General features: G+C 47.7%; 2 protein-coding genes and 1 pseudogene across 2 annotated transcripts in view; 2 read left to right on the top strand and 1 right to left on the bottom strand.

Moving 5' to 3' along the window:
* The window catches only part of LOC131397604 (MHC class I-like protein MILL1), a 43,127-nt gene extending 28,402 nt beyond the window's left edge, over positions 1-14,725 (top strand). The window contains exon 4 of the mRNA XM_058530711.1: positions 14,391-14,725. Within this exon, the coding sequence (XP_058386694.1) occupies positions 14,391-14,725 (335 nt within the window). The remainder of the gene's footprint in view (positions 1-14,390) is intronic.
* LOC131397037 (MHC class I-like protein MILL1) lies at positions 8,078-13,842 on the top strand. Its single transcript, XM_058529658.1, has 3 exons — positions 8,078-8,276; positions 12,488-12,751; positions 12,998-13,842. Exons 1-3 carry the CDS (start codon positions 8,186-8,188, stop codon positions 13,393-13,395), a joined length of 753 nt encoding a protein of 250 aa, XP_058385641.1. The 5' UTR covers positions 8,078-8,185; the 3' UTR covers positions 13,396-13,842.
* Positions 14,726-23,829: 9,104 nt separating the features above from the next.
* Positions 23,830-25,467, bottom strand: LOC131397603 (insulin growth factor-like family member 1; annotated as a pseudogene).
* Between the last annotated feature and the right edge of the window lie 895 nt (positions 25,468-26,362).

Here is a 26,362-nt window from a genome sequence, read left to right as displayed (position 1 = left end):
CCCAAGGGAACCTCAGCCTCCATCCCATTCCTTTCCTCTCCCGCCCTCCTCTCCTTCCATAGCAATGTCCCAACCACATCCCCAGATCAGTTCCATTTACATTGTTAAGATGATTACTTCCCAAAGCAATCTGCAGGTTCAATGCAACCCCTAGAAAAAACTCAATGTCCTTTTTTTTCTTCTTCTTCCAGAAATGTAAAACTTCAGTCTCAAGTTCATATGGAATTACAAGGGAATCTGAATAGTGAAAAGAATCTTGAAAAAGAAGGACAAAGTTGGAAGCCTCACCCTTCCTGATTTTATTTTTTTTTAATTTTATTGTTTTTGTGTGTAGGGAGATCAGCCCTGAGCTAACATCTGATGCCAATCCTCCTCTTTTTTGCTGAGGAAGATTGGCCCTGGGCTAACATCCGTGCCCATCTTCCTCTACTTTATATGGGACGCCGCCACAGCGTGGCTTGACAAGCGGTGCATCAGTGCGCACCCGGGATCTAAATCCTGGGCCGCCAGCATCGGAGCACATGCACTTACCCGCTACACCACCCAGCTGGCCCGTCACACTTCCTGATTTTAAACTTACTACAAAGCTACAGTAATCAAAACAGTATGGTAGTGGCATAAGGATGGACATACAGATCAATGTGATGGAATTGAGGTTCCAGGAATAAGTCCACAGATTTATAGCCCATTGATTTTTTGATGAGGATGCCAAGAGCATTCAATGTGGAAAGAAGTTTTCTGCGTGTGGCACTGGGTCGAATGGACATCCACAGGCAGAAGAATGAAGATGGATCTCTACCTCACACCATATACAAAAACTAACTCAAGTGGATGAAAGGCCTAAATGTAGGAAGTAAAGCTATAAAAGTCTTAGAAGAAAACATAGGAGTAAATTCTTCATGACCTTGAATTTGAAAATGTTTTCTTAGATATGACACCAAAAGCACAGATAAAAAAGAAGAAATAAAGGATAAATTGGAATTAATCAAAATTGAAAAGTTTTGTGTATCAAAGAACACTATCAAGATAGTGAAAATACACCCCACTATTGGGAATGGGCGAGAATATTTGCAAATCATATATCTAACACTGATCTAGAATATAGTGTTCAGAATATATAAAGAATTCTTACAACTGAATAAGAAAAGGACAAACGACGCAATTTAAAGCAAAGGATTTGAATAGATATTTCTCCAGAGTAGATAACCAAATGTCCAACAAGTGCATGAAAAGATGCTCAAAGTCATTTTTTAAGGGAAATACAAATCAAAACTGCTAAGAATGACCACTTCACATCCACTAGAATTGTGATAATTTTTTAAAATGGAAAAAATTACTGTTAGCGAGGGTGTGGGGAAACTGCAACCCTCACACTTTGCTAATGAGAACGTAAAATGGTGCAACCACTGTGGGAACCTGTTTGTCTCTTCCTCAATAAGTGAAACATAAGATTACCATGTGCACAAGCAATTCTACTCCTGGTATATTCTCAAAAGAATTGAAAGAGTTGTTCAATCACTTGTATATAAACATTCATTGCAGCATTATTCACAAGAGTCAAAAGGTGGAGACATCACAAAGTCCATCCATTGATTCATGGGTGAACTAAATGTGGTATATCCATATAATGAAACACTATTTCTTATGAGAAATGAAGTACAGATACATTACAACATGGATGAATGTTGAGAACATTGTGACAAGTGAAAGAAGCCAGACACAAAGAACCACATACTGTATCATTCTATTCATATGAAAAACCCCAAATCAGTAAATACATTGAGACAGAAAGCAGATTAGTGGTCTCCAGGGGCTGGGAGGAGGGTGGAATGGGCAGGGATTGCTTAATGAGTATGAGGTTGTCTTTTGGCGTGATGAAAATATTCTGGTGATGGTTACACAACATCTTGAATGTACTAAATGCCACTGAACCTTACAATTTAGAATGCCTAAAATGATAAATTTTATGTTATGTGTATTTAACCACAAACATATAAAATAAAAGTAAAAACATCTGAATGGGGGGCAGTGGTGTCCAGAGAGCAAAAGGAACTATCCACACGACTGGCGCTGACCCACTTGGTCTGTTTCTTTACTTCTGTTGCCGGAATGAGACTTTCCCTGAGCATCTTCACTTTATAGTGGGATTCTGACTCCCATCTGCTTGTGCAGAGTGGAGGCTGGTCTAGTTCAAGTAAATCTAAAACCCTTGATCTATTCAGTCCTGAAACAACTCGTTCCATTCTCATTGATGATCAAAAACCACACTGGGCCTGATTCTCAAGTGTCTTTCTTGACACTTGTGCTCAGCAGAAGATGTCTAAGGTGCTGTCAGGATGTAAAGGGGGAACTGACCTCAGCCCCGGGGGTCAGAGACGTTCCAGAGAGGGTGACATTTAAACTGAAAGCTGGAGAGTGAATAGAATGCACGTGAAGAGAGTGGGGAGAGAGTCAGACAAGAACCGTCATGCACGAACCCTGGAACATGTGGCTGTGGGGGGACCACAGACCCTGAAGTTGAGGTGCAGAAAGTGGGGAGAGTGTGGGCCTGCAGCTGGGGGATGTGGGGGTTGAGCCATGGGAGACATCTTGGCTTGTAATAAGGAGTTGCAATAAGTCGAGGGTGATGGGGAGCCACGAAGGGTATACAGGACACTTGGCATCCATCCCACCCACTCAGGGCCTCCCTGTCCTCAGAGGCTGGGCAGCTTCAGACGGCCTTTCCCAGAAGGCCTTGCAGCTGGGGTTCTGGATGCGTCTGAAGCTCTGAGCAGCACAGCCATGGAGTCACCAGGTGTTTCCCCAGCAGCAACCACATGTCGAGGCAATAGCTTTGAGGTGCCAAGAGGCTGCTTGGGCTGCAGCAGTGATGTTCAGATCCCTGAGTCACACAGCAGTGCTGTCTGGGCATCATTCGTGGAGGCCAAGTCTAGAGCCTGCTCCTCCAGCGCCTCCTCTGACAAGTTGGCTCTTAACTTATTGCCAAATTGACCTCACTCCAGTGGGACTCCAATGCACATTCAGAGGAGCTCCAAGAAGGAACCAACAGGTGGGCCTCATACCCACAATCTGTCCCCTCCTTTAGGGTTCTATTCTGTTCAGAGTCGTGCATTTGAAATGAAATCAAAGCTGAGCAGTCAATGGCACAAGCTTTTATTCAATGGCCAAAGAATGGAGAAGTAGCAACTAGGGTCACAAATCAACTTCTCAGCTCATGGGGCGTGCAAGCAGCTGTTATAAGGGGTCCAGGTAACGAAGGGGAGGAAAATTCATAGGTTTCAGAGAAATGGGCAGGCTTTTCTGGGGATCAAGGGTGCCACTTCTTTTATTTCCGTGTTTGGTCATATTCTGCCATTGCCATGGCAATTGTAAACTGTCATGGCGCTGGTGGGTGTGTGATGTAGTACGGTAATGCATTACAATGAGCATATAATGACCTGCAGGGTCTATGTCAGGTGAAGTCAGACGGCCATGTTGCCTTCAACTGGTGTTAACTGGTTTAGACTATGTGTCTCAGTCATCTCCTCCTTTCTCTCATTGTGCTTTCCTGTAAACTAACAAGAACATGTCAGGCGTGTTCTGAGCAGGGCTGCGGTTACTGGCTTATGGGGTTGGTGGGCTGGGTAACAAACTCACTGTTTGACTTGGGGGATCCAATCAGAGCTGGGATCAGGCCAGACCATCCATCCTTTGGCCACCAGAAGTCCCTTTACAGGGAGCAGGGGTCAGTTCCTGAAAGTCTGATAATGTTATTGGAGCAGAAGGGTGACACATCCTCCTCCTCAGCTAGCAGAGGAGGACCTTCTGGCTCTGGGGAGCCCCAGCCCCTCCTCCTGCATACCTGACATTCTCTCTGTACACCTGAAAGTCCACTACCTTCCTGCCTGTCCCCTGGGAGGGGCTCCCTGAGGCCAGGTGGAAATAACACCCAGATGCTGACAGGAGGGACATTCAGCCAAATTTTTCCTGGGGAAAGGAGAAGCCAGTGGAGAATCTGGTAAGAGCAGGAAATGCCAGCGTCCTCTGGGGTTTCCCATCCAGGAGCCCAGCTCTGCCAGCCCAGACCAGGAGCCGTGGGAACGTCGACCGGTGTCTTGTGCAGGGGAGTCTGAGAGCAGAGCCTGCCTGTCCTTCCTGGAGGGGCTGGGCAGGGGGCTGGAGGCCCCTGGACTGGGATTCAGGAGTCCTGGGCTCTGTTGCAGCCTGTGTCACTGACCCACAGGAGAACGTTGGGTCAGTGTCCTGCTTGGATCCAGGGAACAGGAGGAGAGAATAAAACAAATGGCTGTTGGGGATCCTACAATGACTGCCAAGAGGGCCAGAACCTTCTTTAGCCATCAGAGGAAGCAGAGTCCCAACACCAAATGATGGCTTCAACCAGAACAGGCCGGGTCCTGCCTCACAGATCCAGGCTGTCATGTAGAAGACAGAGCTGTCCCCAGACCGTGAGGTCCCACGGTAGACACAACAGGGTGGGGGTCTCTGAGGGAGCTGGTGGTGGGATTAGACGGGACTGTGTGCAAAGGTTTTCATGACAGCTTGAGAAGGGGCAGAAGCAGGATGCAAACCCATAAGGATTTGTCTGGCCCCAAAGCCTTAATGCTGTTGAGTAGTGACTCTCAGTGTCCAACATCTGAGGACCAGCCACTGCCCTCCAGCACAGCCTCTGAGCCCCTGCCCTGTCCTGTCTCCCTCCACATTCCTGCCTCACAGCCTGACTCAACCACCCTGAGACCAGGCTCCAGGCTCCAGCTGGGCTCCTCCCTCCCCAGAGAGGCCAAACCCAACCCTGCCCTGGGCAACATGCTCCTCTCTCTCTCCCTGGCTCCAGGCTCCACCTCACCCTCTTCAGGGCAGAGACAACCAGGCTGGATGCCAGGCCCGCCTGCAGCCTCCCCAGGAAAAGCCTGGAACCCAGGAAATGACAGCTGGACCCCTTCCTGGATGACATGCTGGGTAGTTTAAGGCAGCGGCTTTTGCGAAAGGAGGAGGTGAGCCCGTACCAGAGCCGTCTCCATCCCTCTGCTTACTAACTGTTTGGCTTCCACTCGCTAGGAAGAGCTGATATCACAGCATTATGTGGTGCACACAAGTCCAAAAGAAAGTTTCCTGAAACAGTAATCGATAAGCTTCTCTCTAGTGCACGCTCTTCTATTTTTTAATCTGTTTTTTCTTTCAAATTATGAAAACCTAACAGCTATGAACTATTCAAGTTTTTTACAACCTAATAGAGGTCTGGAAACCACTGTTCTACCTGCAGCTGTAGGGACAGGAGGCTAAAAGAGCAGAGAGAGATGGGGCTGGGCGGGGCGAGTGCTGCCCCCACTCCCCATGGAGAGAACTCAGACATTCAGGAATCTGTCAATTGCACAGTTCTTTCTGCTACAGCAGCCTCCTGCCTGGTCCCCTGTCTCCTGTGTCCTCCCTCCTGTCCCCCCCCTCACAGCAGACAGACACGGGGATATTCCACAAATCCGACCACTTCCATCTCCTGCTTCTGACCCATCTATGACTCTCAGTGCACTGAGGATAAAATCCACAGTCCTCACGGAGGCCCACAAGGTGACCACCCCTGCCGCCTGTGGGAGATCAAAATTTGGCCACCCTGAAATAGATCTCTTTACCTTGATTGTTTTCTCTGAAGGACATTTGACCTCCCCCACTAACTGCCTAAAGAATTTGACATGGTGGCTCCTTCCTGGAACAGATCTTCTATCATGATGGCTATAAAGATAATGTAGCATAGAGGTTACAATAGCAAAGGCACCAAGCCTCTTTTATCAAAAAACTCTGTCTCTCCCTGACCACATTATCTATAGATGACCCCAAAAAGAATTGACCTCCTGCCCTCTGAAGTCCCAGGCCACTACCCACCCCCAACACGCTCCTCGCCTTTAGCTGCAATTCTTAAGCAAGCAGCTTAGACAGAGGGACGAGTTGCTCATTTCTGAGTTTCTCCCATGTATACATGTTATTAAACTTGGTATTATTTTCTCCTGCTAACCTGTCTTGTTGATTATTTGGCCAGCCAGAAGAACCTTAAAGAAAAGGGCAGAGGGAGATTCCCCCTCTTCCCCCGACACGCCCCTCTCCATGCCTGCCCTCTGCCCTCCCAGTGCTCAGCCTCTCTGAAATAGTCACAGTTTTCTCCCTTTCTTAAAATCTCCTCTCACAAGTCCCCTCCTCCAGCTAAACACCCCTGACCCCCTGTGTATCCTGTCCAGCCCCACTCACTCTAGGTCATCAGCATCTGGGGTGGCCTCCACTGGACAGTAAGACTCAGAAAGACAGGGCCTGGGCCTAAGTCACCATGTGTCCCCAGCATCATCTAGCTCAGGGCTGAGCACAAAGCAGATTCTCAGGGAATATTGAATGAATGGTTGATGGAAGGATGGATGGATGGAAGGATGGATGGATGGATGGATGGATGGATGGATGGAGGATGGATGGATGGATGGATGGATGGAGGATGGATGGATGGATGATGGATGAAAGCACTGTTTTGCATGTGTATCTGACTGGATGTTTGCATCTTCACATAGTAACTTCCCAGAATTTCTGCCTGAAGTGCTTTGCAAACCTCTTTCCCTTCCAGTTGTCTCCCCCACCCCTGTGTCCTCCTCATGTGATGGTTCTGCACAGCTGTGCCCCGTGGGGCCCCCCTGCTGGGGAAGGGTCCCAGCCTCCCCTTCTGACATGAGATGCGTCTCTCTCCTCCCCACCCCATCACCATGAATGTGGCCCTGAGGGACTTGGGTGATTTCTGGGCCTGGAGGGGTCTGCCCTCAGGGGCGTCCACTTGCTCCTGTCACGTTGGTCTTGAGGCCTGAGGCCCATGGAGGCCCCTCGAGGCTCACTGTCGGCTTCCCTGGGCTTGCAGGCCCCAGACGCCTTCCCTTCTCACCTGCACAGCGCCCCCTACTGGAGCTCTTTCAGACCCCCCAGAATCCCCTCCCCTGGGGCCCCCCACACACAAACACACTCACCAAGCAACAGCATCTCTGCCACGTTCCTTCTGCAGCCTCCTCCCTGACCCCCTGGCCTCCACCAGGCCCCAGACCCTCCCTCACAGCAGGATCTCGTCCCAAAGACCCTTTCCCAAGGCCCCCCAGCTGGACCTGGTGATGGTGAGACCCTCCTCACAGCAGTAGGATCTTGTCCTGGGCGAGACTGCAAGTCCCTCCTCTGCTCACACTCTGCCTGCCAGGCTCACTTCCCTGGAGGAAAAGCCTCAGCCCTGACTGGTGACCTCCTTAGGGGGCTGAGGCCCTCCCACTTCCTTTACCTAGGGGAGAAAGGAGAGGAGGAGGGGCTTAGTCTGAGGGGAGGGGTGGAGGGGTAGGGAGACTCAAGTTCCACAACTCAGCTTGTGGGGAAGTGGCTTCTGAGCTCCACACACAGCAGACCCCACCCTGTTGTGGGATGGGGTCTCTCCTCAGCAGGGGCAGACACAGCTGGACAGACACAGGGCAGGAACTCAGACCGGCCTGTCCGTGGGTGGGGGACACAGAGACCCTGAACACCCAGGACCAGACAGACTTCAGCCCTTCCCCGCCTCAGCCAGAGGGAATCTGGGACCCTGCGGCACATACTTGGGGTCCTGGGCAAAGCTGACGGCGAGTTTGCGTCCTTGGGAGGCTCTGGGGCTCACCGGAGACACAGAGTAAGGTGGGCTGGGCCTTAGGCTACGAGATGGAAAATGAAAGGGGAGGTTGGAAACTACAGGCTTTCAAATTACCCACACAGACTGTGAAGGACCAGTGCCCCGAGGGACTGGAGGGTGGGTTTGGAAGACTTTAACTGTTTTTATGTTAAGGAGACACAACCAGCTGCCACCCTGAAGGTAATCAAGCCTCCCTACAAGAGCTCCGCTCATGACCTTTCCTTAATTTTCATAGAAAGATCTCTTCAGGAGGAGATTAAGCCTTATTAGGGTGACCGGCAGTGTCTGCAGAAGCAGGTTTTCCAACTGAGCCTGCGCAAGCGAATACCCGCCTCTCCCTTTTGAATATTCATTACCCAACTGGAATAAAAGTGCCTGCTTTCTTTGGAAATGATTCCTCATGGCCCTCTATTTGCTGCAAATACACCTTACTTTGTGAGACGACTTCCACTGGTGTAGAGTCTTATTTAACTCACCAGGAGGTGAGCCCACTTGGTTTGGTATCAAGACCTCTGGACGGGAATGGGGATAGGGTCCCCGGGGGGCCCCAGAGCCCTGAGCCGCCTGCTGCTCCTGTTCCTGCTACTGGAGGAACCCCTGGGGTCCTGCACTGGTGAGAGCTTGGGCGGCGGTGGGGGATGGGGGAGTCTGGGTGCGGATGGGGGACCGGGCTCTGTGTGGGGCTGGCGGGAGGAGAGGGGACGTTAGGACTTGCGGAGGGCGCGCTTGCAGGGGGCTCTACCAAAGGGGGCAGGAGTGTTTGAGGGGCGCAGTGCCGGGGAGAGGGGGATGTGGGGAGGGTCTAGCGGGTCCGCAGGGTGGTGGCGTGGACGCCATGTGTCCTGGGATGGAGGGTCCGCAGGGGGCAAGTGAGTTTCTGGGGGCTTGGGAGGCGCGGGCAGGGAGGACGATAAATGTTCTCCCGAGACACGTGGAGAGGGGGGCGGTCCTAGTGTCCGGGTCACTCCGTGGGGGCGGCGATGTCTGGATGGGGTGTCCCCAGGGAGCCAGATGAGTACCTGGGGCCCGTGGTGGGGGACGGTGAGGGTCTCTGGGGAGGGCAGGGAGGCAGGTGAGGGTCTGGAGGAGGCAGTGTGGGGGCGGGAAGTGTGGGAGGGCAGCTGCGATGAAATTACCAGTGAGTGAGGGAAGTAGCAAGGAGCATGTGGGTGGCCACAGAGGGGGATGGCGAGTGTGTGTGTGGTCCACGTGAAGAGTGAAGGAGATCAGCAGGAAAGCTGGTATTTGGGAGCAGTGGTGGGGGTGGTGAGTATCTGGGGTCCACACAAGGGGGCGGATGTCTGAGGGGCTGCAGTATGGGGGTGGTAAAGGTCTGGGGAGGTGAACCAGGAGGGAGGCAGGTGAGGGTCTTGGGTGGCATCAGATTTGGCTGGCCTTATGAAACATATCTGGGGTGCTCTCTCGTGTTCCAAATTCCGCTACAGTTTGTATAAGACTATTGTTTTAATCTTAAACCTTTGTTAGAATTAACCAATGAAGCCTTGTGGGCCTGGAGTTTTCTTGTTGGAAAATATGTAATCATGGCCTTAATTTCTTAATATTTAAGGGACTATTGACTTTTTCTTCTTATATCAGCTTTGATAAGATGACTCTTTTTCTGAGAAATTTGTCCCTTGTTATTGTATGTAATTTTCTATTTCACTGATTTCTCCTTTTATCTTTATTGTATCTTTTGACTTTTGTTATGTATTTTATGTTTTTTTCTAATGTCTTGAGATTGAAGCTGAGAGGGTTCACTATTTAGTGTCTTTTTTTCTAACATCTGCATTTAAGGCTGTTACTTGCTCTGCAGTCACTACTTTAGCTGCACTCCCGAGGTGCGATATGGATTGTTTTCATTCTCATTCACTTCAAACTATTTTGTAATTTCCCTTACAATTTCTTCTTTGATCCATGGACTATATCAAGTGTGCTGTTTAATTTCCAAGCAATTGGGGGTTTTCTAAATATCTTTTTATTGTGTGTGTGAGGAAGGTCAGCCCTAAACTAACATCCGTGCTAATCCTCCTCTTTTTGCTGAGGAAGACCTGCTCTGAGCTAACATCTATTGCCAATCCTCTGCCTTTTCTTTTTTCCCCCCAAAGCCCCAGTAGATAGTTGTACGTCATAGCTGCACATCCTTCTAGTTGCTATATGTGGGACGCTGCCTCAGCATGGCCGGAGAAGCGGTGCGCACCTGGGATCTGAACCCGGGCCACCAGTAGCGGAGCGCGGGCACTTAACCACTAAGCCACAGGGCCAGCCCTAAATATCTTTTGTTTTAAATTGATTTCTAGCGTATTACCACAGTGGTCAGACAACATATTCTGAACGGTTTCAATCCTCTGACACTTGTTGAACCACTCTTCATGTCTCTGTGTGTGGCTGATTGTGGCAAACATTCCATCTGCACATAGAACGTTCCACATGCGTCAACTATGTCAAGTTGATTCTGTGGTTCAGACTGGGTACCTACGGGTTTTATGTCTGCTTGTACTCTGCTTATTGTGAGACAGGTGTTAATATCCTTCGAAGTGTTTTGGATCTGTCTCTCTTTTTAGTTTAGCTAATTTTGCTTTATGTATTCTAAAGCTTTGTTATTGGAAACGTGCAGATTTCTGATGGTGAAATCTCCCGCTGCATGGGCCTCTCTTTACTCTAACAGTCCTTTTTCTTAAATCCTGCTCTGATGTTAGTAGAGCGATGCCAGCCTTCTTCTGGGTAGAGCTTACATTTATATCATTTTTCCATGCTTTCCATTTCAGTCTGCTGATGTCTTTGTGTGACTCTTATAAGCAACATAAGTTGATTGTGTCATTTTTTTCTTTTAAGCCTATCTGATAACCGTATTCTTTCACATGGAGTTTTTAGTCCATTCACGTTAATGTAATTACTGTTATGTTTGGGTTTATATATACCATCTCGCTCTATATCTTCTCTTCAGCCAATCTATTTGTTCGTTTTTTCTCCTTTTCTTTCCTTCTTTTGGATATCTAGCTTTCTCAATACTCCATTTTTTTCTTCTATTAATTTGTTAATTGTACATCTCTTACTCTTCTCACAGTGGTCATTTTAGAGATTATAATATGTATTAGTATTGTAGTCAAGTACTAATTATGACTTTTAACAATTCCCAGATATTGCTAGACCTTTAAACTCCATTTCCCAGCCCCCCAAACTCTCACATTATTGTTGTCATAAACTTTAGTTGTACATACACTTTAAATTCCACAGAACATGAAAATGATGCTTCTGTTCCTTCAATATTCCTTGGATCTACTCACAGAGTTGGTCTTTGGGCTTCCTGCCTGCGTTTGCTTCTTTTGTTCTGGGATAATATCTCCTCTGCCTGAGGAGCTCCCATTGGCTTTTCCTTTAGTGCAGGCCTGATATCAGTGACTGTGCACATTTTTTTTTCTTAAACCATCTTTATTTTGACTTCCTTCCAGTATAGTATTTTTCCTGGTATGGATTTGTAAGTTGGTAATGATTTTATTTCAGCACTTGGAAGATGTCGTTTCATTGTGTTCTGCTTTCCATCATTTCTGTTCAGAAGTCAGCTCTGATGGTCTTATAAAATGCTCCCTAAAAGTAATATGTCTTATTTTCTCTAGGTGTTTTTATTTTCAATGTTTCTCTCTGTCTCGACTGTTCAATATCTTGACCATGATGTTCTCAGGTGGCTTTGTTTCTGTTTATCCTGCTTAAAGCTGAGAGCTTCCTGAACCTGGTGATTACCTTTCATCTGTTCTGGACAATTCTTGGCTATTATCTCTTTGAATAATGCCAGGGTTGCATTTTCTCTCTTCTCTCCTGAAACTCCAGTGATACAGATGAGAGGATCGCACATGTCACTTATGCTTAGCTTTCCCCTTTTCTCCATTCATATTTCTCTAAGCTTCTGTTTTTGTATATTACATTTTCCCGTGGTCCAGCTCACTAATCCTGTTTTTCTCTGTGTAATCTGCTGCAGATCCCATCCAATGAGTTCACAACTTCAGATATTGTGTATTTCATTTCTAGAATTAACATTTTATTTTTATATATTTCAGTTCTCTGGTGAAATATTCTTCCAAATATTTTGTTCATTTTCTTCTATTTTCTTAAACATGTTAATATTAAAATGTTTTTCTGCTAATGCCAACATTGGGATCGTTGCAGGTCGGCTCCAATTCTCTGGGATCTTCTCCATTTCTTGATTACCAGTATTGTATTCCTGACTCTTTAGAGGTCAACAAATTCACATTGACTCCTGGCCGTTACCTACATTACACCCGTCTTGGCTTCAGTTGATGTTATTTGCCGCCCAGGAAAGGTTGATTCTTTCCCTCACTTCAGTAGATACAAGGGCCTTATGACCTCAATTCACTCAGGATCGACCTGGTTCAGCACGAGGTCACAGTTCTAGTAGGATTCCGTAACTGGCGCTGTGGCCTTCACAGGTTTCAGCTGAGAGCCTGGCAGTTCTTCTCTTCTGGGTGTAGAAGACCGTGGGAAATTTCCCTTCTGCCTGTCGGAGGCTCCTAGTCCCCTGCCTTGTGCAGCTGTGATCTCAGTCATTTCTGCTTCTCTCTCTGCCCAAATATACTCCTGCTTTCTCTTCCACATCTTAACGCCTCTCTAATCTCTTTCCACCCTAATCTTTTTGCTGGACCGTCTATTGCTCTCATCCTGTCCATCACAAAACACTCTGCTTGGTTCCTTGCACTCCCCTCTGGGATGGGTCAGGACACAATAGCCTGATTCAAGTAACTCAAGACAGAGGCAGCTGTTAGAAACATGGAACTTGGCCATGTGAATCACCCACGTGTCCTCCTCCCTCAGGAACCCACACTCTCCGCTACGACCTCATGGCCCTGTCCCTGGACAGGCCTGGGAAGCCCCAGTTCCTGGCCCTGGGGTACTTTGATGATGAGGTTTTCTTGCGCTATGACGGCAAGAGCCACAAGGCAGAGCCCCTTGGTCTAGGGATCCAAACGGACTTGGGACCTGAGACCTGGGAGAGAGAGACCAAGGACCTGAAGGAGAAGGAGCGGCAGCTCAGACAGATGCTGACAGAGGTCATGGGCCAGCAGGGCCAGGGTGCGGGTGAGTGGGGGCAGAGCCATTGGCATGTGGGTCTGCGTCTGGTCCCTGCTCTGTTTATCTTGCAGCTGGGGGAGGGGAGGGCACAGCAAGGCTGGAATTGCACAGAGAGGTGAGGCCCCACTGAGACTGCACCAGGTTCCTCAGATATGGGTGGAGGAGACGACATAACCCCTCTGGGTGGGAGTCCTGTTGGGTGGAGAGGTTCTGGGACAGTGAGGTGACGGGTCACTGCGTGGGGTGGGCCAGGCCTTCACTCCCTCCAGGCCACATTGGGCTGTGAGCTCCAGGGAGACAGCACCAGAGGCTTCTGGCGCTTGGGCTACAAAGGGCAGGACTTCCTCACCTTCGACTCACAGACCCTCACTTGGACGTTGGCCACGCCTTCAGCCCAGCACATCAAGAAGCTCTGGGAGACCCAAGGCCCCAGGGCTGATCTGGTTAAGGATTTCCTGTGTGTGACTTGTCCTGCCCAACTCTGGAGATACCTGGCCTCCTGGAGGGGCCTCCTGGAGCATACAGGTACTGACCTGGGCGGGAGGGTCCACCCACTGAGTCTACCCCTGGTTCCTACAAGGAAGAGAACTTTCCTCTTGTTTTCTGAGTGGCTGTCCTGCACTGGCCTTAGGCTAGTTGCTGAGTTGTGAGTGAATTGTCGGAGAAGCACACCCATGTGGGTGGGTGAGGGGTCTCCTCTGAACGCATTGCTGGTCAATCAGCTGGAGAAGTGGAGGGCCCTCAAATGTGGGCCCAGATCTCAGACCTCAAGCCCCAGGCAGGCAGGAGAGGGAAACCTTTTCTCTCCAAGACCCTCATTCTCTGGGATGTTGACTTGACGGGGAGAGACATCTAGGTTTGAACTCCTTGGCGGAGGCCCTAGGATGAAGCCAACCTCGTTGGAAGCCAAGATAGAACAAAATATTCCAGCTCTGGAGCAAGGGTCACATGTTCAAAGGCAAACCACCCAGAATCCTATTACCAGGGTCATTCCACTGCTGTTCTGCTTTCACTTTTAGAAAAGTCCACTTTAAAGTTTCCTCCTCATCTAAGTCTTGTGACATAAAATAAAATGAAAGAGTAGATACTGTGTGTGTGTGGGCAGGGGGTGTGTGGATGAAAATACCTATAATCAACCAGAGGTCTCCAGAGGAAGGTGAGGCCCAGTGCGAAAGAATCGGGCTGCGCCAGCTGGCCGTCCTTGTGGACAGTCCCTCCATCCCCCCAGAGCATGTGGAACCGATTCTGTTGGGAAGGAAGGAGGTACATCACCGAGGCAGGATTCTCACTCCCAGTAGACCAGAGCAGCCCCTTTGTCCCATCAGTACCTACAAATTCTTCAAAACCGTCTGCTGAGCATCCTCAGTGGATCCGATGGCCGCTGAGAGCAGGGAGTTCGTCTTCTCTCAGGCTATCCAGGTGGCCGAGGGCCGGACCCCCTCGGAGAGTCCTGGGGCTGTTGGAGCAGCGTGGGAGCCTCCCACAGTCCTCTCTCCACTGGGGACGTAGCCACCCTTTAGGGGTGGCTGGGGGTGAATGTGCACGGGTCATTTCGAAGGGCTGGCTGGTTCCTGCTCTTGGTTTCCCTGCAGTGGAAGGAGGGAGCCTCCTTGGCCTTGCTCAACTCTGCTTTGTCTCCCCCCAGATCCCCCGTCAGTGACTGTGACCTGGAGTAAGAACCTGCTGGGCAAGGTCCTCCTGAGGTGCTGGGCTTTTAGCTTCTATCCTCGGGGTGCCACCCTGACCTGGCTTCGGGATGGGGAGCCCATGCAGCAAGGCACCTTTGGGCCTGGGATCAGCCTGCCCAGTGGGGACGGGACCTACCAGACCTGGGTGGACACTCGGATCCTGCCCGGAGAGGAGCAGGTGTTCACCTGCCACGTGGGACACTGCGGGCTGAACACCACGGTCCCTGCAGTCTCTGGTGAGGAGCTGGGGGAGCCCTCGGGGTCCAGGGAGCTGGAGGCAGAGTTGGTATAGGTTCCTTGTGTGAAGAAGGGCCCACTGGGTATAACTGAAGCCCATTTCATGGTGACCTCCAGACACTCAAGGTCAGAGCGCTTCCTGTGCGGCTGCTCCTGCTGCGGCTCCTCTCGCTGTGTCCACTGTCGCTGCTGTGCTGTGTTTGGTGGTGGTCGAAGCCTAGACGAGGAAGCACACAGAGGATGCGAGAGCCCAGGTGAGAAGCACATGGGACAGAGAGGAGGACGGATCTGATTCTTTTCTGGGTGGTGAGTGGAGACAGCTCTCTTCCTGCTAAAAACAAGGCAACAGGCCCTAAACGGAGTCCCTTATGCTAAGTCCCACGTCATCACCAAAACAAGATTTCACTCAGTGACAGTTTCAGCTCTCCCAGAAATGGAATCTTAAACGCCTCAACCAGGAATCTGCTCAGCACTAGTCAGGTCATCTCCCTGATAGACCCCAGCCATCCCCTAAAGGAAGGTGACCTTGCAATAACCAAGCTGCCTTTTTGCCTAACATAACTTCCTTGTTCCTGCTCCCTTCTGCCCTAAAATCTCTTGCCTTGGACAGCTCTTCGGAGATCCTTTCTATAGGCTAGACAGGATACTGCCCGGTTCATGAATCTTTGAATGAAGCCAGTAAGATCTTTAAAATTTACTCAGTTGAATTTTGTTTTTTAACATTTCTTACCCAGGAACAGGAAAAGAATAGACAAGCCATCTTCCTGCTTCCAGGATGAGGGAGATGAGGTGTGTATTACGAAAACTGGCTAAAAAACAAAAAAGATAAAGACCCAACCATTTATCCTGCCTTTCCAATTCACATAAGAACTGGACCTCAAGATATTCACTTAGTTGAGAAAGAGAGGTTTTTTTTTGTATAGAAGTAGTCCAAATAATAAAGATAGAAAAACAAAGGCAGAGTGACATTATTACCACTTTGTGAGCCTAATGAATGAATGGATCTCAGCCGTAACCATCCACGGCTGCCACATGGCCACTGGAGAGACAGCTTGATGTTGTGCACTTCCTGGTGGAAAGACCCTTGATGTCACTCCATCATCGATTTACTGGAAACAGGAGGCAATTGACCGGAAACAGAGAATCAAGTTCAACCACATGGTGGACAGGTCCTTGGTGAAGGCACATTTTTTGTGGAAAACTACAGGAAAAACTACCTTATTCCTTCACCAAATAAACTGTCAGGAAACAAACAAACAAAAAAAAACATGGAGAGGGTACCTGAGGGTTACTGTATGTATTTAATATGATTACCTTTCCACTCTGTTATGAGAAGGAGTTAATCTTGTCAATTTGCTGTTTTCTTGTTTAACCTGAGGGGGGACTCAAGGGTCGCAAGGATTCATGAGCTTGTTTTACAGAAGAAGGAGAATGCCTTCAAGGAAGTTACCAGATAACCAGCCCCCAGCTGCCGTTGATGTCCAAAAGTCAGATTTCCCAAGGGCTCATCAGGAGTGACCCCTTTGTTTCTCTGAAACTCCACCTCCCAAGCCCCTTAGCTCCATAAAACCCCCTGCTTTCTTCTCTTGTTAAGGTAGATTTGAGAGAACTTATCCTCCCACCTTCTTGTTTTGGCCAATTCGAATAAACCTTTCCCCACCTCCAAGCACTGATTTCTCAGTGATTGGGTGACTGCACATCAGGCACACAAACTTGAGATTAAGAGGTTCGGTATTAATTTTGGTGAGCCACCAGGAGTCTCATGCCTGTGGCTGGCCGGTCTCCTGGTGAGGGTTCGAGTGATCAGTGGCCCCCAGCAGCTGCCCGGGCTTCTTTGCCCAGGGGCCTTCCCCTGCTGCTCCATTCTTCCTGCTGGTGTCAGCCAGCCTCAGCGAAATGCTTACTTGGAGTGGAGAAATGCATTGGACTTGGGTCTGCTTTTGATTTTGCATTTGTCAGGCGTCGGATTTTATCTTTGCGTGGGTGCATTGGTCTTGTGTGTAAGTCAGCTATGAAGCACACTAAATTAACCCCTACCTCTAGCCCCCTCGGTTATATTCTCCAAAATTTGGAGACTTTTAGCTACAAGCCCATGAAAAGGAAAAAGGACATATTCTGTTATAACATCACATGGCCACAATGTTCTTAAGACTCTCGAGAAAACTGCCAGATCATGGATCCTTAAATTGGAAAAACCTCTAAATTGGATAAATTTTTAGAGAGCTCTCATCATAATTGTTTTCTTGGTACCTATGAAAAGACCAAATTAAAAAGGAAATACAAAAAAAAAATAATGACTAGCCTTAAGACTGACTCAGGCTGCAATTAAATTGAAAAAATGTAAACGTATAAGAATTGATAAGATTATAAAGGTTGGAATGTTTGAGATAATTTTATATAAAGAGATTATATCAACTTTGCTTGAGTGTGTTTTGAAAATTGACATTATGTCTGGGTGAGAATGCCTCCCCTACCTAATATTATAAGACTTGTGGATGAAGTCCTAATGAAAGCTATGATTGGAGGTACAAGAGTTGGTGGAATTGAGTGATTACAGCTCTGGCATGATTGTGTTATAAATTGTATTGTGGGGATGGACATTGTGTCTCACTGGGGGAAACATTCCCCCAGTATTGATATTGTAAAACAGCATATAAATCTGCCCCTCAGACAATGTTAATTAAACGTACTAAAGGAAGTCAATAGGGTTGCCTGAGCCCATACAGTGTGAGATGTTTTTCTATCTGCTGATTATAGCGAACATTAAGAGCTCTTTTTAACTGTTTAAAGTAAGTGAGCTTTGGCAAATTAAAGCTTGTTTAAGTTTGTCGGTTTGATTGAAATAGGCATGTCCTCATTTTCAGAGAGATTCGGGGAAAGGACTCTGACACTTACTCTAGAATACAAGTTTCTGATGAACTTTCAGATCATGAAACTGAACTGAGTGAGAAATTACAGAACTCTAAGGGAAAAACTGATGACTTCATGAAACTGCTAACAAAAGATAGTTATGGGACTAACTGAACTGATGACGATGACTATAATTTTTATGACTTTCATTTGAAATATTGCCGATTTTTTAATGTTTTGTTTTTTCAGATTTAAGAAACCTTTTTCTCTTTTCTCTTAAGCTAAGTATGGCTTATAGCAGTTTGCAAATTATATCTTTGTAAGCAGAATTGAAACATTTATCTTTTTCTCCCTACCTGATCCCTCCCAAATTTAGAAATTCTTAGTGAGTGAATATTCTTATTCTCATGGCAATATAGTTATTTGCATAAGTTCAATAAGAATCTGTTCTCCTTGTAATGGGTTGCAATTGGAAACATTGGTAATATTACCAAGGTGTGACTGGATGTCACATTTGAGAGAAACATGGATAGACTCTGATTTGACCAGATGGCTAAGGGAGCAAGATTGACTTTATGAAATAAAGCCCCTTGGAAATACTGGTCTGGTATCTCGCTTATAGGGTTCCCAGCAACCTTACGAGGTGAGTAAAGAAGGTCACTTCCCTGGCAGGTGCAAAGAACTTCAGGATATTTTGGGGAATCACAAGAGAAGAGAGGAAATCACTCAAATCTATGGGTTTTGCAGAGGGAGTCTGATAACAAGTCTTTGGATTGGCTTTCCTGGCCTTGAGAGGCCTTTAAAGTTTTTTCTGAGATTCCTTATAAAAAGTTGCAGCAAAGTAGATTTAAAAGAATCTATATGATCAATTGCTATTCTTGCTGTACTTATGTAAATAATTGGGCCACACCAACCAATTAGTCTTAATTTGGTTATCTTTGGTAAAAAAAATAGAGGGTGATTTCAAAGAGAAAAGTTATGTTTCAGTAGAAACGATAATACACACTCGTGGATATTAGATTCTAGTTCTGTAAATTGTCTTTGAGGTTTCTGTTTTCTATCTGTAACTGGCTGTTATGCTTCCTCATTGACTTTGACTCCCAAGCCTAGAAAGACAATTGGATTATTAGAATTTCTCAGATGTTGGCAAAGGCAAGTAATCTTTCCAGAAGTTGGATATGTCATCCCAAAACTTATTCAGTGCATGACCATGAGGACCCCTTGATAATTTTTGTTTATATTGTCTAGACTGGTTTTTAGGCCTGTTCTCTTGGATTCCACAAGGGATTAGATCTATTCTTCAGGAACTATTAAAATTTGAGTTGTCTACAGTTCTTATTCTTCTGATTTGATATATGATGATAAAATGTGCTTTCAAATGTTGTACTAAAACTGTTGAACAAGGTGCAAAAATTTTAATAATGCAAAATATAATCCAATGTCCAAGTGTTTTCAATCTAAGGTTGAAAATTTTCATTCCTCAGTTTCCCCATCTTCACCCCCTTTCCAGAGGAAGTAGCCAGAATGATTGACACCTCCCTTCCTACAAGAATGAGGAAAGGAAAAAAGACGATGGGGATTGAAGCCATGTACCTGAGGGTTACTGTAAATACTCAGTAAGATTACCTTTCCACCTTGTTATGAAAAGAAGTTAATCTTGTCAATTTTCTGTTTTCTTGTTTAACCTGAGGGGTGACTCAAGGGTCACAAGGATTTATGAGCTTGTTTTACAGAAGAAAGAGAATGCCTTCAAGGAAGTTATGCTCACCAGATAACCAGCCCTCAGATGCCCAGAAGTCAGATTGTCCAAGGGTTTATTGGGAGTGAAACATGGATTCCCCTTTGTTTCTCTGAAACTCCTCCTGCCAAGCCCCTTAGCTCTACAAAAGCCCCTGCTTTCTTCTCTTGTTCAGGTGAATTTGAGGGAACCTATCCTCCCCGCCTTCTCGTTTTGGCCAATTTGAATAAACCTTTCTCCATCTCCAAGCACCAGTGTCTCAGTGATTGGCTTACTGCACATCGGGCACACGAATGTGAGATTAAGTAGTTTGGTGTCAGACAGACTAAAAGGTGTTTAATAGACATGTCAACTGATTGAATGTCTGGATTTAATTTGGGTTTTTTGTTTTTTTCTTTTTACTTTTTTTGCTTTTATTGAGATATAATTGACCCAGAGCATTGTATAAATTTAAGGTGTACAGCATAATGATTCTACTTAGATATATCATGAAATGATTACCACAATAAGCTTGGTTAACATCCATCATCTCACATACATACCAAAAAAAGAAAAACAGTTTTTTCCTCATGATGAGAACTCTTTGGATCTACTTACTCTCTTACCAACCTTCAAATACCCCATGCAGCATGTTCACTGTAGTCATCCTGTTGTACGTTACACCCCCAGCACTTATCTATCTTATAACTGGAATTAACCACCTCCATTCAATTCCCACACGCCCCTGTCTGGACCTAATGTGGATATTGATTCCGAAGAATACAGTGCCAAGGAGAGAGGCTTTAGGTTAAACCAGCCCTGTTGGTACTCAATTTGGACTTGCAGCCTCCAGAACTGTAAGGAAATAAATTTCTGTTGTTTAAGTCACCCAGCCTGTGGTATTGTGTTATGGCTTCCCTAGCAACCTAATACAAATGGGAAAATGGAAAAGAGAAAGGGGAACCACGAACAGGGCTGGGGGCAGGAGGCCGGGCCCAGCACCACAGACTGAGGGAGACGACATTGTCTGATGTGGAATGGGGCTGGCTTGAGACTCGGCAAAATACCACAGGACACGGAGTCCCTCAGCCCCCAGGAGACCTGTTGGACCCCTCTGAGGGCAGGGTCCTGGGGAAGAGCAGGCTTTGCAGAGAGGCATCTCGTCTGGATCCCAGAGGAGTGAGTGACCTCCTCATACCTCTGTTTCCGCCTCTATAAAACAGGGATCATGGGGCCAGCCCAGTGGCATGGTGGTTGAGTTCACATGCTCTGCTTTGGCAGCCCGGGGTCATGGATTTGGATTACTCAGTGCAGACCTACACCCCACTTGTCAAGCCATGCTATGGCGCTGTCCCACATACAAAATAGAGGAAGATTGGCACAGATGTTAGCTCAGGGCCAATCTTCCTCAAAAGAAAAACCAGATCATGTAGTACCTACCTCACCGGGTTGATGTGAGAATTAAAGGATTCAAGGTGAATGGGCTTTGAACAGCACTTAGTACATAATTGCTCCCTAAATGTACGTGATACGTCTCCACTCCCTTGAGAGGGTGGAGGATGATAGGCAGCTCAGAATTTAGGAAGACCGCCACCTGAAAACTGACCAGAGACGAGACCCTCCCACAATTGTCAGGTGCAAGGACACTGTCACGGTTGGAAGCCACATTGACACAGACCACAATGGAGCCCTTGGTGTATGCCAGGCCTTGATGCCAGCCTGGGGAAGGAGCAGTGGACTGAAGAGACGTTGATAATAACACCTGGAAGGTGCCTCAGTTACCTCCTGCTGTCTAACAAACCACCCCATACTTAGTGCTAACAAACAACCACTTTGTCATTTCACAGTGAGTCACAGAAAAATGGTTAGTGAACTCGGGAATGGAGAAGGCTTTGGGCCAAGGCTCATGGGCTCATTAGCTAAGAGCCACTGACTTACAGTCAAGTCTTCCCAAGAAAATAGCTCAGCTCTTACAACCTCCATCCCAGGCATTTCCTGGGGAGGCTGCAGGTGGGCTGGGCCCCAGGCATGATTGTCTCTGCCAAAAAGCGGTGTGAGGTCAGGCTGCAAGAGGTAAGCATGTTCCCCAGGGCAGGGTTGGGGTTCCCAGCTCTGATGTGGGAGGATCCTGGTCTCTCAGGGCAGCTAAATCAGGCCCTGGGGCAGGAAAGAGGAGGGAGATTAGGACAGGATGGGCGTCTAGGAGGCTGTGCTGATGGGAGAGCAGCGGGGGCCAGGCCAGGCTCTGAGAGCCACAAATTGATAGCAATGAAGCTTTGGAGTCAACAGTCCTGAGTTCAAATCCTGTCCCTGCACCTTCCTCGAGGCTCCAAGAAGCCATTTGCAAGTACTACCTTCCATCTCCGTGTATAAAGAGAAAGACTCCATTTTTGATGCTAGACACTGACAGCTTCAGTCCCTCACCTCCCATTTCTGCTGGACATGGGCAGACCTGTAAGAGAGCCCACACGCTCCCTCCCTTAGAAAATTTGTTCTTGTTTAGATGGCAATCTCTCCCAAATAGATCTAAGGTTCAACATTATCCTTACAAAAACCCAACCCCTCTTTTTGCAGAAATTGACAACCAGAACATAAAATTCATGATAAGCTAGGTGCCCAGAATAGCCAACACAATCTTGACAAACAAGGAAATACACGGAGGACTCGCACCTCCTGGTTTCCAAACTCATGACTAAACTATTGTGGGAGATCAAAATTGTCCACCCTGAAATATATCTCTTTATCTTGATTATTTTCTCTGATGGACATTTGACCTCCACCACTAACTGCCTAAAGGAATTTAACTCTGGGTATGGACAGGGTCCTCACTAAGCCCATTATTGTCAAAGTTCTGTTTACCAAACATTTAGATTTGTAAAGATATCTCGCACTCTGTACTGGGAAGAGCGGAGATGACCTTATCTCTGGACACTCTTATCAGTACGGAAGGAGAAGACTTAAATCTGCATACCCTTGATTGCTGTGATTTCCGGTAATCCCCCATAGCTGCCTCCCCCTGCACCCCCAACATCCTCCTTTGTCTTTAGCTGAAGATAGGATTTAAGATGAGAATCTCTGCCATTGTTGAGAAACTCAGTTTCCCTGGTTTCTTCCATGTATACATGTTATTAAACTTGGTATTATTTTCTCCTGATAACCTGTCTTTTAATTATTTGGTCAGCCTTAAGAACCTAAAAGAAAAGGGCGGAGGGGGATTCTCCCTCTTCTCCAACACTGCAATAATCAGGACAGTGTGGCACTGGCATAAGGGTAGACATACATTTCCATGGAATATAATTGAGACTCCAAGAATAAACTCTTACTTTTATGGTTAATTGATTCCCGGGAGCCATGACAATTCAGTAGAGGAAAGAATAGTGTTTTCTACAACTGGATATCCACATGCAAAACAACGAGGTGGACTTTTACCTCACATCATGTTAAAAATTAACCCAAAATGGATCAAAGAAATAAAGGTAAGAGCTAAAACTATAAAACTCATAGAAGAACCGTGGGATTAAATCTTCATGACCTGGAGATAGGCAATGGTTCGTTAGAACACACCAAAACCATAGAGCAATAGATAAATTGGACTTCATTAAAATTAAAAACTTTGTACTTCAAAGAACACCATCAAGAGAGTGAAAAGTCATCAAAATGAAAGAAAATATTTGCAAATCCTATACTTGATGAGGGAACTGTATCTAAAATATAATAAAAACTCTTACTAGGACTGGCCTCGTGGCCAAGTAGATAAAGTTCCATGCACTTTGCTTCAGTGTCCCAGGTTTGCATGTTCGGATCCCGTGCACAGACGTACTCCACTCATCAGCCATGCTGTGGTGGCGTCCCACGTATAAAACAGAGAAAGACTGGCACAGATGTTAGCTCAAGGTGAATCTTCCTCGTCAAAAACAACACAACACAAAAACTCTTACCAGTCAACAATAAAAAGCCAAATAACCAATTAAAAAATGGATAAGGAATTTACAGACATTTCTCCAAAGATAACGTACACATAGCCAAAAAACCCATGACAAGATAATCAACATTTAGTCATTAGGGAAATGCAAATAAAACCTATAATGAAATACCTCTTGACACCCACTTATACAAGAATACTCAGCAGAATTATTCATAATAGCCGCAAATGTGAAACAACCCAAATGTCTACCAACTGGTGAACGGGTGTTGTGTGGGTCTCAGCCTATTGATAGTGATGCTGCAGGGCAGGAGTGCCTGACACACTCGCCTGGGTCCGTATTACTTGTGCTGAGTCCCACAGACATTTCCGCAGCCAGAGCCAATGCTGTAGCTGGACCGGCCCTTGTGGTTCTTATTACGATCACAGGACGCACCTCAGCAACACCATCAGGGAACTTTGAGGAACAAGATTTATTATTCAGAGATCCTAGAGGGTACCAGTCACCCTACTTAGGACAGATTCAGGCTGAGTGTTAAAGAGGAGAAAGAATGAGAAGGGAGGATTGAGTCTGAGTATCTCCTGTCCCCAAATACCCACTCCACGTCCCAGATCTAAGTCCACACCTGGCCCCTCTTCCCAGGCTGATCCAGGAAGCAGAATCCAGCAGTCATCTGGTCATCGGGTCCTCTGTCAGCTGACACTGAAGAGAGAGACAGAGAGAGAGAGTGAGCAAGAGAGGGGTGGACAGAGATGGAGGGACGGACAGTACATGAGCAGAGAGTAGAAAAGAGAGACACAAGAAGGGCAGCAAAGAGGCTGAGAGAAATAAACACAAAGGGAGAGAGAAACCAGGAGAGAAAAGGGAGAGGTAGATGGAGTGGAGCAGGTGACAGGGCCAGGGGGCCGCATTAGGAACAGAAGAGGCATCCAGACCCTCCTGCTCCCCGGCAGCCCCCAATCCCATGGAGGGGACAGGACCTCACCTGTGACAAACCCTGTCATCCGGGGACGGGGCCCAGGAACAACTCTGGCCTTTCAGCTTCACCAGGAAGGACTCCTGGGGTCTAAGTGACTGGGGGCAGCACTGCTCGAAGCAGACCGTGAAGGTGCAGTTGCCACACTTCCGTATCCTGCCCACAGGCACCACAGCGTCGTCACAGCAACAGTGCTGCAAGAGGTCGTGGAACATGTCCCCACAGGTCACGTGCGGCTGAGACAGCATCAGGTGAGCGCCCACGGGCGACGCTGGAAGAGCTGGAGCTGGTGTGACCAGGCACCAGGGCAGGGGCTCCCAGCCTGGTGCCCTCTGGGAGCCTCACCCCACCCCTGAGTGTCCCTCCTGGGCTCACCTGGGGCTCCGTGTGAGCAGAGGATGCAGAGAGCGGCCCAGACAGCTGTAGGAGGGCAGAGGGATGAGGTGGGGATGCTGCGGCAGCCAGGGGTCCACCTCGGGGAGCCCCACCTGGGGTAGGGGAAGGTCTGAGGGGGTGTCTGTCCTGTAGGAGGCACAGGGAAAGGCTAGGAGCAGTCCAGGGTGGAATCCAGTCACCTGTGTCCAGGTGTCTTGGGATTATGGGCCTGTGGAAGGTGAGGGGATACAGACAGGACTCTTGGAGGAAATGGGTTTAGGGTTCTGGAAAGTGTGAATATTTCCTGGGTGGGAGGAGTTCTGAGCAGGAGGCTCAGATACAGTCAGGCCATAACGGGGCTGAGCTGACACTGGTGTTGTCTTACATATCTGACTGACACTAAAATGTAGAAGATTACGAGGCAGCCCTGATGGCCTAGCAGTTAAAGTTCAGCTTGCTCTGCTTCGGTGGCCTGGGTTCAGTTCCTGGGCGCAGAACCACATCACTCCTCTGACAGTAGCCATGCTGTGGAGGCTACTCACATAGAAGAGCTAGAAGGACTTACACCTAGAACACACAACTGTGTACTGGGGCTTTGGGGAGGAGAAAAATGAGAGAGAGGGAGATTGACAACAGAGGTTACCTCATGGTGAATTTTTCCCAGCAAGAAAAGAAAAAAACATAGATTAAAAAGTAATGTAGAAGATTAGATTTGGAGTGGGAACACAGGACATGTATGGTATTGGGTGTGAGTTTGGAAATTGAATCAGGGATGTGGATGGGGCTGATCTTGGGATGTGGAATGGGTATGGCTATGATGGAGACATTTGTAGGGCATGGGGCCAGGGAGGAGGATTATGTTGAGGTAAGGATGGGGTGGTGGCTGAGACTGGAGATGGGCTTCGTGGGAATTGGGGTGGGTCCTCCTTACCCAGGATTCAGCATCGGGGAGCCATGGCTCTGGGCGCCTGCAGTGGAGTGGAGAGGGGATCAGCAGATCTCAGCAGCTGCTTTTATTTCTCCTGAAAACCTGGTGATGTCATCAGATCCCCTGCCTGGCCTGCAGAGACACGCTGGGCCCTGGGGCAGGAGCAGGTGCCCCGCCACAAACCTCTCCCCCAAATGTCTCCCTCTCATGCCCAGCATGATGGCCTCATTCCCACTCCCCTGGAATCCTAACCCCTCACATCCTCCCGGGGGGCCTGTCAGCTCCCTGAACTCACAGCCCCAGCCCAGGGCTCACTAAAGGGCAGCTCACAGCATTCAGGTGAGAGACTAGTTTTACACAATGGAAAATTCCAAGTTGAACAAGATTGAGGAACAGGGGAATGTGTGGGGAGGACGCTGAGGTGGCTCCTGAATGAACATGAACAAGGCCCTGGAGGACCCCTGGGACCCACAGCCCCCAGGGCGCTCTCCCCACCTCCTTCTCTGTGTCTCCAGTGATGGTCATTTCCTCAGGAGCACTGTCCACTTAGCACCTCGTGTGCCCCAGGCTTTGTGTCAGACACGGGGGAGGCGTGGGGAGCAGAACACTCAGAAGTCACAATTTTCACTGAGTTCATGAAAGAGAGAGAGAGAATGGTAAGATAATCCATTTGAGTTTGGTTGTTGTGGTCAAGGTCATTGTCAATATTACTCGTCTGTGAAGTTCTGTAGGAGAAATTCCACCACCATCAGTACGATCTAAAGGCTTTATCCTTAACGTGGGTGTTCAGAGGGAGATGGATGGAATTTCCCCTGAGAAGAGCCGTCTTGGGGTCTGGATATGAAGACAGAAGGTGAAGGATCCCCTTCCCTGAGGGACACTGTAGGGTCAGTTCTGTGGGTCCAGGTCACCCCGTGCCATCA

This window comes from Diceros bicornis, chromosome 34 (assembly GCF_020826845.1).
Source record: "Diceros bicornis minor isolate mBicDic1 chromosome 34, mDicBic1.mat.cur, whole genome shotgun sequence".
In the NCBI taxonomy this organism is placed as follows: Eukaryota; Metazoa; Chordata; class Mammalia; order Perissodactyla; family Rhinocerotidae; genus Diceros; species Diceros bicornis.
This window is presented reverse-complemented; position numbering and strand designations above follow the sequence as displayed.